Source organism: Panulirus ornatus, chromosome 20, assembly GCF_036320965.1.
Source record: "Panulirus ornatus isolate Po-2019 chromosome 20, ASM3632096v1, whole genome shotgun sequence".
In the NCBI taxonomy this organism is placed as follows: Eukaryota; Metazoa; Arthropoda; class Malacostraca; order Decapoda; family Palinuridae; genus Panulirus; species Panulirus ornatus.
In genome coordinates, this window is record NC_092243.1 from 75,540,219 (window position 1) to 75,554,657 (window position 14,439).

At 41.3% G+C, this 14,439-nt stretch overlaps 1 protein-coding gene across 23 annotated transcripts in view; it reads left to right on the top strand.

Annotated features, from left to right (window-relative positions):
• The window catches only part of LOC139756152 (neuronal acetylcholine receptor subunit alpha-7-like), a 586,121-nt gene that overhangs the window by 389,344 nt on the left and 182,338 nt on the right, over nucleotides 1-14,439 (top strand). For 16 of the 23 annotated variants that reach the window (XM_071675320.1, XM_071675306.1, XM_071675305.1 and 13 more), the window contains exons 3-4: nucleotides 4,749-4,793; nucleotides 6,099-6,208. In XM_071675320.1, coding sequence (XP_071531421.1) covers nucleotides 4,749-4,793; nucleotides 6,099-6,208 — 155 coding nt within the window. Of the gene's footprint in view, nucleotides 1-4,082; nucleotides 4,128-4,748; nucleotides 4,794-6,098; nucleotides 6,209-14,439 lie in introns of all 23 variants that reach the window. The other 7 variants (XM_071675307.1, XM_071675319.1, XM_071675318.1 and 4 more) reach the window with 1 other exon arrangement.

The window sequence follows — 14,439 nt, forward strand, 5'->3', positions numbered from 1 at the left end:
TGTAAGTATATGTTTGAGGAAAGTTTATCCCTACATGAATGAACGTAGTGTGTGTGTGTGTGTGTGTGTATATACATTTCTTACTGTATTATGACGGGTGTCGTTTTGTTTCATGCATATTCTGTTTGTGTATGTTTTTCTGGCTGTTTGTGTGCCTCTCACTTTCAGTTCATCTCTCTCTCTCTCTCTCTCTCTCTCTCTCTCTCTCTCTCTCTCTCTCTCTCTCTTTCTTTATATATATACATACAAACGGACGTATATAAATACGAGCCCCCCCCAAAAAAAAAGAGACATACAAACGCACAAAACAAACAGAATACCTAACATAAAACTAAACACAACTCTAACGAAATTATGGAGACATAAATATACACAGAAAACACATGTATATACATCCAGACTTGTACTAGAAATATAGTGCCGTATAAATATCACATCAGAGGAACAAATACCGGAGATGTAACTATATACAAATAATACACTATGTATTGATAAAAGATAAGATGATATAAAACACACACACACACACACACACACACACACACACACACATATATATATATATATATATATATATATATATATATATATATATATATATATATATATATAAAACACACTTGTTTGCCATTTCCCGCGTTACCGATGTAGCGCCAGGAATAAACGAAGAAATGACCCCGCTCTCTCACATCCAGTCTCTAGCTGTCATGTACAATGCACTGAAACCACTGCTCCAATCCACAACCAGGCCCTACAGACCTTTTTCGTGACTAACCCCGACCACTTTATACACCCTGGTTCACCCCTACTGACATCTCGTTGCCCCGTGTCTACCACATCGCTTCGGTTTGCTGTATTCCACGCACATCTCATATCATCCTGTATACTGAGACGCCAAACACACAGAGCATCTTCCGCTCCATCCTTCTACCACCTCCTTGGTTTCCAGCTTTTCCACGTTCTCTCCACTTCTGACATGTATACCTTCTTACTTACTCTCTCCTCACTCATCCTCTCCATCCGTCCAAACCATTGCAGCACACCCTCTTCAGCTCTCCCATACATCATTCCTCTTACCACTACACCTCTCTTTCACCCTATTATTTCTTATTGAATGAACTCTCTTCGCACTATTTATTGCCTTTAGACATTTCATTCCCGTCTCATTCACCCACTTCCGTATATCGTTCATCTTGGACCCACGCATCTCATCCATACAACACCGACGGTACTGCTATACCATCAGACATGTCCATCCTTGCCCTCACAGATAGGGACCTCTCTGCCCACACATTCCTCAGTGCGTGAAGGACCTGTGTCCCCTCACCCACAGCATGATTCATCACTTGACATTAGCTGCCCAGTCCACTCCCAGGCATGTACAACACTTCATTCCCTTTAAATTCTCTCCATTCAAACTCAAACTCCAAATGACCTTTTTCTCTCCACTCCTAAACCTAAAACAATTGCTTATCTTCACATAAACTCTCAACTTTCTCCCTTCACACACACACTCCCAAACCCTCACACCAGCTTCTACAGTTTCTCTCTCTCGAATATTCCACCAGCAATATCATCTGCAAAGAACAACGGACCCACATTCCAGAACCGCCCCTCCCCTCCCCTCCCCTCCCTCACCGCAAACAGACCTGCATACCTGCCCCTCTCCTCAAAACTCTTGCATTTTCCTCCCTCACCACCCCATCCATAAACAGATTACATAGCCATGGCGACATCACTCTCCCCTGCCGCAGAGCCTCAGCTTGAATAGCTCACCGTCCTCTTTCTAATCGCACACACACCTTTTTTTGTTGTATTCTGAAAAAGGAATGGTGATTGGGAATACTTGGTTTAAAAAGAGGTATATACATATGTATACATGTTTGAGTAGGAAAAATAGCAATAGGGCATTATTGGATTAGATGCTAACAGATCGGCGTGTAAAAGAAAGACTTACGGATGTGAATGTGCTGTGAGAGGTAGCTTGTGGAACGTACGATCATTACCCGGTGCGGGACAAGGGTGAGGATTTGCAGAGGTTTGAAGAAGATTTGATGTAAGTGATAAGAGAGTTGTAAGAGTATGTGAAGAAATACCAGAAGAGAGTGTAGAATGGCAAAAGATGAGAGTAAACGAAGCTAGGAGAGTTAGTGCAGAATGAGAGGTATTTTAGAAAGCAGTGCTAAATGTGCGAGGGAAGTGTTAGCATGCTGATAGTGGGAGGTGGGCACGTGAGAAAGGGTATTGAGTGATGGGATGTCTAAGCAAAGTTGCTAGTGAAAGAGAAGAGAGTTATATGTGCTACTGGTACTTACAAGGAAGGAGTACAGATGATTGGGAGATGTACAAGAGAAAGCGGCGTGAGGTCAAGTGGAAGACGCACGGTCTCAAAAAGAAAACAAACGAGAGTTCGGATGAGCGAGCATTAGAAAGCTTCAGGGAAAATGAGATGTTTTGGAAAGACGTTGATTCTGCGAGAGAGAGAGAGAGAGAGAGAGAGAGAGAGAGAGAGAGAGAGAGAGAGAGAGAGAGAGAGAGAGAGAGAGAGAGAACAAATAGGAGCAACGATAAAGGGGCTAAATGGGGAAATGGTAACAGGTAGTGGTGATGTGAAGAGATGGAATGGTCTGGACATCCGGAGGGAATGAAAGAGGAGAGGTCGACAAAAATGATATATTTGTCAGAAGTAGGGAGAACAAGGAGGAGACGGGGGTGGCCCTATTGGAAGTGGAAGGACGGAGTGGAAATGCAGGAGGATGAAAGGCGTGTACGGGATAGAGTGAATTGGAACGATGTGGTATACCGGGGTCGACGTGCTGTCAATGGACTGAACCAGGGTATGTGAAGCGTCTGGGGTAAACCATGGAAAGTTCTGTGGGGCCTGGATGTGGATAGGAAGCTATGGTTCCGGTGCATTACACATGACAGCTAGAGACTGAGTGTGATCGAATGTGGCCTTTTCTTTTTCATCTCTGACAGTACAGCAGAAACGTGGGAAACGTCGAAGAAATATGTGAAATGTACACACACACACACACACACACACACACACACACCTATATTCATATCATATCGCCGTTTCCCGCGTCAGCGACGTTGCCCAAGGAAAACGCGAAGAAATGCGACATTCGCTTGCAACCGTTCTCTTGTTGTCTTGTGCAAATGAATGAGTGTGTATATATATATATATATATATATATATATATATATATATATATATATATATATATATATATATATATATATATGAAAAGATGTATAGATGTATCACGCAGGAATAGGAAGAATATAGACATCTGGATGTACAAACTTGAGTCTACTCCTTCCCGTCCGTTGATGAGGACACAAGTTAGTGACCAGGTCACACAAGACTCTAGAAGGGCTCCTGGGGTCGTGTATATATATATATATATATATATATATATATATATATATATATATATATATATATATATATATATGTATATACATATATCATCTTACCGATTGAATCTGCTGCAGCAAAGCGGATTCTCAATATGAACAGCAAAACCCAAGCTGCTACACTTTACATTTTCTTTACTTCGTGCGCAGGATTAACAGTCGCACAATTCTGATTCCTTTAAGTTCTCTAACGATATATATATATATATATATATATATATATATATATATATATATATATATATATATATATATATATATATATATACACCTTTTTAGATCTCTTTATCTTTCTTTAATGTATATATGTGTCTTCGTATGTATGTGTGTGTGTGCGGGTTCACATATCTCTCTCCTCTTCTACATATTCCAGTAGTTCCTACATGATTTGTTAAGAACCTCAGAATATGTTCAGGACAACTTAGTAAGTAATCATCACCCAGTGTGAAGCCAAGCCAAAAGTCCCACATCCTTTTTGCCCTTGTGTAAAATAAGATGATCATCTTCTAAGTTGGATGAGACTAAACCACTTTCCCTACTCAACAAATGTTGCTTATTAGTTAAAGCCATTAGCATAACAATTACTAATGACCTTTTTTTATTTTTTGTCTTTTTCCCGAAGCTTTAATTACTAGTCTAGACATGTTTTCTTGTTTTAGGATGAAAAGAACCAAATCCTAACTACAAACGTATGGTTGAATATGGTAAGTTTTCTGGGTGTGCCCCGGACACGCGGCCATACTATGTGTGCTCACCATAACTAACTTTCTCTGAGCTACCACGCCCGTCCCTCCAACCCAGCAACTACAACCCCCACACTACATCTTCAGCAGAAATGTTAAGAGAAAATCTCATTACGATAATTTTATGTAATATTACATACATTTATTAACTCATAATCTTTATATCCAAGAATTTATATCTATATAATAAATGTGATTTAACGTTAACTTGATGATGTTACGTTTGGACCTACAGTACAATTTAGTAGTTTTGTGTCATAAATGTTGAAGTCTTGGCGTGGGGGGAGGTTGCCTGTTGGGCAGGCGAGCGTGTGTCTCGTATACTGTCAATCTTGGGCAGGCTGTTTATGGTCCCGTTTGTCTTGGAGTTTGCCCAAAATGACAGGCAGCCTCAATGTACTTTTGTGTATGCAGAGAAAAATGAGGAATGCGGTCTTGCTAGATATATTCTCTCTTAGTCCGATTTCTTTCCCTTTTCTTTCCTCATTTTTCTTGCTTTGGCGTCCCTGTTTCAGTGTGTAGTGGCAGTCATTGGGGAAATGAAATCGTTATTACAATATGTTTTCTTTTTATTGCTTTAAGGATGAGAAGAATCAGCTCCTAATAACAAACACATGGTTAAAATTGGTAAGTTATTAATATCTTTAACTTAACAAAGTGAGGATAAATAAAGTTGTACACTAAATAAGCAAACTATTATTCATAAATGCTCAATAAAATTTCTCCCTTATGCTTGAATTAAAGAATTCTAATATTACACATCTAAATGTTCTAAATGAAGGAAAGAGCAAAAGAATAATAATAATAAAAACACGGGGAAATCCTGAACCAAAACAACTTAGTTTATCCTCCAAGGTAATATTTCCAACGTTTTCTTTGACTCTGAAACTTCAGTTTTCTGTGATCAATACCCTATACTTCCATGATTCACGAATATCTCGTTGTACTACAAAAAGGCTTCTAATATAAAGCATTGTGCATGCAATATTAAATTAATATACTAATTGTTTCAAACACACATTTATCGTCACTAACAGAATGCTAATTAAGTATTTTAATAATACACTTTATCGAGATTAAATAAGCTAATCGGGTTTCCCCAAGAATCTAGACTGAGTATTGCAGCTTTGGCAAAATGCAGATATTAGATTTATTGCTTTGTCGTAGGCTTGATAAGTTGCTGTTTGTCAGTAGAGTCTTCACTCCCAGGGGGAAACTATCTGACGGCGACACGTGTAGCTAGTTGCTTGATGCTATCAGCCATGGCAATAGAAAGATGGATGACCTCCCCTTTATTTTTTTTTATTTTTTTTAACATTCTCATAACTCCGTAACTCTCGTACTAATTCTCACCAAGACATACATAGTAAAGAATTCAATTCTCACTTAAGACAAGAGATGTTTCAGATGCTTACTATTTTAAGTAGTGCTATATTTATTTCATTTCTTTTTTTCACCCCCACTCATCCATCCTTCGGTCCAGCAAGCAGTTTAGCTCAACACTGGAGGTCATAAGATGCATGCCTCTGTCAGAACTCCTGTAAGAACACAAAGCCAAAATAATAATATTCAGTCCAGATGACAAAGTTGTTTTTTTTTTCTCTCTCTCTCTCTCTCATATACATTTTTGTATGTTTGTGAGCTAAAGAGTTCCCCCCTAGGGCGACTTTATATATAGTGAGTTCGTAAGGTCAATATACTTTATTACTCTTAGTCTCTTTGCATCCTGGACGCGACAATGGTATACTGACTGATGTTATATAAGTGTTATATAGTCTATAATCTTGAATATATATATATACATAATATCTATATATATAAATATACATAAAACATATAACTCTCTCAGGATTAGCAGAGTTCTCATACCACGCCCTCCCCTTCCCCTCCTCCTCCACCCACACAACACCCCCCTCCCCCTCCACCCACCAGGAGTGGAAGGACGTGAACCTACGATGGAATGAGTCTGACTATGGAGGAGTTAAGGACCTCAGGATCCCGCCATATAAAATATGGAAACCAGATGTATTGATGTACAACAGGTGAGTCTACATTAAACCAACCCCGCTTTCATTCACCATTTTCTCTCTTTCAGCATCATTAATATTTCCATTTTCTTTCCATTAATTGATATTTCCATTTTTGTTTTTCATTTTGATAATTATTCATGTGAATTGTATTAATTAATATTTATGTATGTCATTATTTCTTCCCCTGGGATGCATTTTACAACCTGGGTTGTTGGTATTGATTTGCCGTTTGGGAAAGTTGTTACTTCAGTTGGTGGCCATGAAAAATTCAATTTTCATATATATATATATATATATATATATATATATATATATATATATATATATATATATATATATATAAACTTTTTTGTGGTTTTGATAAAGCATTCTTGTTTTTCTTTTTTGCGTATGTGTGTGTGTTTATATTTATATGTGTGTGGTGTATGTGTTTTAAGGGTATATGCTTAATATCCCGACTTAATTCCAGTACTAGAGAAAATCAGTCATTAGTACAGTGTAACAATCTTTATTACTATGAGCCTCATCACCATCCTTCATCATTATTATTACCATCATTATTATTACCATCATCATTATCATTACTATCATCATCATCATCATCACTATTACCATCATCACTATTACTATCATCATCATTAGTACCATTATCATCATCATTACTGACGCCATCATTACTGTTATCATTACTATTATCATCATCATTACTTGTATCATTTTCATTGCTAATACCATCACTATCATCATCAACGTCGTCATCATCATCATCAACAGAATGAAATGAAGGAAACATACCACAGGGATTAGTTTGCGAAAACATTTACAGCTTTATCTGTTGAAGGAAGAGATGTTGGTCTCTCATCATGTCTTGCGTACTTTCCTTCACACCCGCATTATGAAGAGAAGCAGAGTCGTGTGGGCTTCCGTGGTGTAGTGGTTGGTGTTGCTGACTCTGACACATGCATGGGGCTGGCACGGGTCGAATCCAAATCGCGGGAGTCGGTTTGCACTTCACCATAGCTGTTCATTCGAAAGAGTCTTGTCGATGAATCGAGTACCTGACGATGTGATTATTGCACGAAAGTGCACTTGGGAATTATCTTATTTGATTTTCCTGTGATTTTTATGCACGCGCGCGCGCGCGCGCACACACACACACACACACACACACACACACACACACACACGCACATTTCATCGACCAACCCTTAGAGGTGGGTAAACAGTTAGGTTGACTGGATCGATTGCCGCAAACTGGATTCGAACCTATGCCCTGCTCAATCCTGGGTGGCCCCGTGAGTGCGTCACAGTCAGGAACGTTAACTGCTATACACCACGGGAGTCCAGAAAAAACTTATACACTACATCCCGGGGTTTTTGGGAAACGCATATCGAGATGATCACTACAGTGTGAGAAGTTCCAAGACACAGTGGAGGATATCAATACACTTTAGCTGTTTCAGGGGTGGTTGTAGTTTATTTTTTTCTTTAGCTGGTGGTAGGAATGGAGTAGGATTCAGAAGATATAGATACAAAGTGAGCTTAGACACTGTTGAAAGTAAACGGATTTCTGCTCCTGCATTCCGCATCAACAGGTTCAGTGCGAGAAAAGGAATGGTTTTATCAAAGACGAGGAGTGACAGGATTCAGAGGAAAGAAAGTAAAGATACTTGTGTTACAGGAGTGACAGTCATAGTGACCAGGAACTCACATTGGATGTCTTATTTGTTCGTCTCGGATCGTTAAGAAGGAAGGAGGGATGATGGGAGGAGAGGGAAGAAGGGTGGTGGGAGGAGAAGGTGGAGGAATAAAGAAAGAGAATCAGACCCAACAGGATCATCACCATCAGAACCAAGCCAATGTTCATGTTGTACATTGAGATCGTCTGCGAAGAGGATCTCAGTGTGTGTGTGTGTGGATATGGAGAGAGTAACACTTGGTGGTAGGGAGGCGACATAGTCAAAGACCTTTACGTGGTTGGAGGACGTGGAGGGAAAGTGTACGAAAGGTAAAGCTTTTTTTTCTAAGGGTGGAATAATTCTGAGCCGGATGGCGTCGAGGTTTGGAGGCTCTATATCACTTAGGAGAAGCAATATGTGTTTTCATTCTAGTCAACACAAACACTGCTCTTAGAGCCGAGGCGTTGATTATAATGAGAGATCGATGGTCGAGTAGAATGGCAGCCTTGCCCAGCTTTCCTTCACTGATAAGGTGAAGAAGACTGGATACGAGATAGTAACTGTTACAGAAATAGAGAGATAAAGAATGCGGTCTAAGATCAGTGCTGGTAGATCCCAGTCCTTTGATGGAGGTCAAAGGGAACCTGGGAATCGTTAAGACTTCCTTGACCAGGGCATCGTGCCGGTTCATCGTTATAGACACAGTTTTCTGTACGATTTCTTTAAGCTTTGTATGAAATCGTAGATTTGGATCAGAAATTTGAGCGAGTTGTTTTTTCATGTGTTATAAGTGAGTGTATTTACTAATGATATTCCATAAATCCAGTGTGTGAGATCGAAAGAAAAAGCAGCGACTTAGGCCAGGGAAGGGAATGTGGCAGTCAAGTTCTCAGTGCGCTTCTGCACTGAAAAAAAAATCTTGCCAACATACAGTTAGTTGCATTTCCCAGTTTTGTGGTTCACTACCACCTGCATCCTTTTCTCTGCTTCATATGCCCTGGTTCAGCCCACTGAAAGCACGTCGTTCCCTGTATACCGAATCGCTCCAATTCGCTTTATCCCTTGCACGCCTCACACCTTCTTGGTTGATCAGGCTCCGATCCTTCATATCTCTCACTCCATCTTTCCACCGCCTCCTTGGTTTCACGCTTTTCCTTGTTCCCTCCACATCTTGGTCAACCTCTCCTCACTCATCCTCTCCATATGTCCAAACCATATCAGCACACTCAACTCTCTCAACTCTCTTGTACTTACTCCTGTTATTAACACACCTCTCTCTTACCTTATCATTTCTCACTGGATCAGATTACCTCACACCAGTTATCGTCCTCAAACATTTTATTTTCAAAATATCCACCCACTTCACATTTTTCAAGGCCCGCCCTTTGCATCCATTCAGTGCCAACGGGACTACTATATCATCAAACATACCCATCTGTACCCTTAAAGACAGTGAATTCTCCTTCCACACACTCTCAATGCAACGAGAACCTATTCCCCAACCCTCCACCTAGTGACTTACTTCAGCTCCCATGCTTCCATTCATTCCATATCTATTCCCAGGTAGATAAAACACTTCACTTCTTCCAAGTTCTCTCCAAACAACATATCCCTCTTCACTGCTAACCCTGATAACTTTGCTTTATTCACGTTTGCTTCAACTTTCTCCTTTCACACACTTACAAACTCGGACGTCAGCTTCTGCAGTTTCTCACTCGAATCTGCCACCGGTACTGTGTCATCAGCAAACAACTGCTGGCTCATCTCCCAGGCCCCTCCACCCCCATCAAACTGCGTACCTCCTTCACTCTCCAAGACCCTTGCATTCACCTCCCTCGCCAAGTCATCCATAAGCACATTAAACACTCATGGTGACCACACACTCCAGATGCAGTCCCACCCTCACCTAGAACCAAACTCTCCTCTCTTTCGTCTCTCAAACATGCTTTAATTTCTTGATGAAAACTCTTCACTGCTTCTAGCAGCTCTCCTCCAACACCATATATTCGCAACACCTTCCACGGAGCATTTCTATCAACCCTATCGCATGCTGTCTCCAGAGCTTTGAAAGCCACATGCAGATCCTACTGTTTCTCTTGAGTATTTCTCGTACACTTTCTTTAAAGCAATCACTTGATCCACACATCTACCATTTCTGAAGCCACATTATCCTCCTCAGTCTAAAACTCTGTGCAAGCTACCACCATCTCGGTCAACACTCTCCCAAGCAACTTACCAGCACCAATCAATAGACTTATACCTCTGTATTCTTGGACATAAACTTTTGTCCCCATTGCCTTTAGACAGTGGTACGATACTGGCATTCCGCCAATCTTCAGGCACCTTTCTATGAGCCATCCGCACAATTGCTATCCCATCCACTCCTGCCGCTTTGTTGGATATCATCATACACAAGGCTGTCACCTCCTCTGTTGTTGCCACTAAACCACTTTCCCTGACCAGTTCATTTCGTATACCTCCGCATCCGGAACATCCCACATCTGTTACCTTATCATCGAACAGATCTAAAAATCCCTCGAAACAGTCGCTCCATCTCCGCTTCGCTTCATTTGTACCTATAACTGCCTCCCATTAACCATTTCGCAGATTTTTCCAATTGTTCCCATATTTTTTTCACATTATTAACCTGTTTCCAAAACATTTTCTCTCTGAATATGCTGATATTTCCTCAGCCCAATTCTCACTTGCCCTCTTTTTCAACACCTCTTGACCTCCTGCCACTTTCTTAGGTACATCTCCCAATCACTTGCACTTCTTCTCTTTAAATAACGCCCAAACACCAATTGTTTCTCTAATGCTAGAAACTTACCTCTTTCATCCCCCCACTCACTACCCTTTCTCACCAGTCTGCCTCCCACATGAACATGTTTCTATCGCACTTGTAAGCATCGCTTTCCTTAACACATCTCCTTCCTCATCCACTCTCTAGCTTTATTCACATTCATCCTCTACCATTCTACGCTTAATCACTCGTGGCATCTCTTCTCAGAAGCCACTTTTCCAAGCTAATACATTTTCACTGCCCTCTTGCCACGCATATCGTTTTCTTTTTCTTAAAGCCATTACAAATGTTCACCTCGCCTCTTCCAGGTAATAATCAGGCATCTCAACAGCTGTCCCTCTCAACTCATTTACTTGTAAATCCTCTCTTTTCAACGCCTATCAGTTATCTATAATTGAGTAATGTCCCCTTACCAGCACTCCTACTCACCCATGTGTGCTTATGTATATCCCTCATCTTAGACCAGGTATTCGCAATCATCTTTCCTTTTTCAGCACACAGGGTCCACAAGCTGTTCGCCATTCTTACTCACAACGTCGGATACTTTATGCTTCCTGGTTATACCCTCCAGTCTTACATCATCCACTTCAAGTTTTCCATCACTAATACTCAGTCCTCTGCATTGATATTGCCGACACATTCCATTCAGCTGCAGAAGCACTAATGATCTTCCACCTCTCGTCATTCACTCACAGTTTTACCCACATTAATCTAGGGCTCACTCTCTTTTGCTCTTTCACCTATTTCCATAACTCTTGCTTCATCAGTAGTGCAAATCCTTCTTCAGCTGTCGCTCTAACACCAAACCATGACTTTATCCCAAAGACATTCCAAAAACCAATCTTCTCTTTTCTCTGTGCTCAAACACACTACCTATCTCTCTCTTCTCATCTAACTTGCATCCAGACACATTCAGACACCCAGCCTGAACTTTCGGGGAGGATGAGTGCTCCTCACATGGCTCCTTCATCTGTTCCAACTTTTAGAAATCAAAAATACAAGTGATAGGTGGGGAGGAGTCTTCTGTTTTACTGTCCTGTCTCCATCTATAGTAGTGGCTGGGAGAAAACCCTCTGCTTTACTGTCCTGTCTCCATCTCTCATGTTTCACTAGCATCTTTATTTATTCATCCCATCACTCACTACTCTTTCTAGTCTGCCCACCTTTCGCATACCACATGCATCTCTTGCACATGCCATCACTGCTTCCCTGAATACCTTCCATTCCTCATCCACTTCCCTCTCTTCGTTTGCTCTCACCTTTTGCCATTCTACACTCAATTTCTCCTGGTGTTTCTTCGCACAAATCTCTTTTCTAAACTCACTCACTCTCGTCACTCTTTCCCCACTGACATTATTTCCTTTTTTACAATGGTGACCACACATCCCATCATCTGCCCTTCTCTGGACATTTACATCTACATCAGATCATGTGTAATCCAATAATTCCCATCCCACTCACATACGTATACTTGTGTATGTCCCTCTTTTTAAGAGGAATCCCCAGTCACCAGACCTTTTTCAGGACACAATTCCAAAAGCTGTTCACCATTTCCATTCAATAGCACGCCATGTTCCCATTTATATCCTCAGCTGCCACATTATTCACCTTCGCATTTAAGCCATCCATCACTGATACCCAGTCTTACCTCAAATCTCCTCACAAATTCACTCAACTGCTCCCTAAACACTTGCTTCTGATGGTCTTTCCTCTCTTGGTTAGTTGCATAAGCACTAATTCGCCCATCTCTCGCTATCTAATTTCAGTTTTACCGTCATTAATCTACAGTTATCTTCTTTACACTAAATCACACACTCCCATAACTCCTGCTGCAGTAGTAGTGTTACTCCTCTAGTTACTGTCATCTCACCAACCACTGACTTCACTCCTACGATGGTTTTGTTTAGGAGGGCATTCAAGTTGCCCATACCGACGCAGCTAACCAAAGAAACTGTACAAGAGTTACCTCCAACCTTCTGCAAACTTGTAGAAAGTTGTTTCTTCTCTTTCTCATCCAACTCCTAAAAGTCTTGCTAACATACATCTCATTTCAGAAGGAAAAAAGGCTATATATTTTTTCTTCCGTGTCTAATTATAGACGTCCAGCTCCACCTCGTCTCGATTTCGGAAAACAAGTTATAGAATCTAGTACTAATTAGGGACTTTTTTGCCAGCTTCAGGGAAACAACTTAATATCGGATACTCGTATTGCCTTTTGTTTTGTTACGTTCCATTGTAGACCTCCATCTATTCATTCCTTTCTCATTCATAAGTACTAAAAGTTTGCTCTTTCAGTAGTTTTGGTGGATCCTTTCTGGAGACCTCGACTTCTCGTCCTAATTCAAATTCATCATCAGGCTCTTCTATCCTGTTCCTTTCTTTATAACCCTTGCACTTCTCTCATCTGGATATCCATATATGATCAACCTCATCGTTTATGAGCAGGTGAATAAACCAGGCTGGTTCTATACTTCAATAACTCTAGTTTTAAGTTACAGTTGTCCCCTCCTTGCCTCTTCTGTCTTTATCACTCATTACCTTATAACTTGTTCTTGTAACCATTAGTTATTCAGACTCGTATGTAGGTGCCGTTAGTCTCCACAACACCGCCTCCTTCAAAGTTCAAAACAGACAACCTTAGACGTGAGCCAACACGGGTCCTCTGTTGTCCATCTTTAACATGACGTCAGGTCTCCAGCCACCTCCTTACCCACATCGCCAGCGTTCACTGTAAGCTTGAGCAGGTCAGCCATTACGCACTTCAGGAAAGCTAATTTAATAATTGCGTAGAAATCCTTTCATTCGAGTCTGTCATCAGCCACCTCATATCTCCTCAGCGACGCCCCAACTGTAACTGTGACCCATGATCGTCCTCATGCGGCATGATCCCCTCACACTTGGGGAGGTGCTTCCCTGGCCTTGCCTCCCCCTCACACTTAGGTCCCAGGGCCGTCCCTCCTAACCTTACTCTCAGACTCTGGTAGATTCCTTTCATTGCTATGCCGTAGACTCCGGCCACGAATAAGAATCCCCTTCGAAGCCAGGCCTTAAATGAAGCGCAAATAGAATGAAAAAAAAAAAAAGATGCAGAAAAGTCAGTATAAGAGAAAAGGAATATTGTGAGGGATTTGGAGGACGTGGGTAAACCAAACTTTTTTAGATAGGACAGGTAGTAGCCGTTTGTGTCAAACAGAAGCCGGTAAGGAGTCCGCCAATTAGGTCGTGTAAGGAAGGAACTTAAGGTCGCAACTATTAATCGTGTGATGCGGTGCAGAGAGAGAGAGAGAGAGAGAGAGAGAGAGAGAGAGAGAGAGAGAGAGAGAGAGAGAGAGCCGAAGATTTTTGCTTTGACGTTAGAAGAGAGTATTGCAGTGTCGTGAGGACGGACGAGCGAAGGAAGGGCAGTTCATTAGACGCTGTTACAGATTCCCTTGGCAGAAGGAGAGAGAGAGAGAGAGAGGGAGGGGGGGGGGGGCGAAGGAAGAGGAGGAGGAGTTGTCACATATCCTTTGATTAGAGGAACACTTAACCTCACAGGTAACATAAGTCTGCCATGATTTCTGGTGGAGAGGGAGAGGCTGAATGTGAGTCAAAGAAAGGAAAGCTCCCGCAGGTTCGATATGCCAAGATCCCTCGCCCCAGTGGGGCCCCGGAGACAGAAATGTTGAGCCAGGGACTGGGAGACGAGGAGGCAGTCTTGAAGGAAGAGGGAATTGATACCTTCCTTCCTGCAGTGATAACCCTGGCTCTGTGTGTGTGTG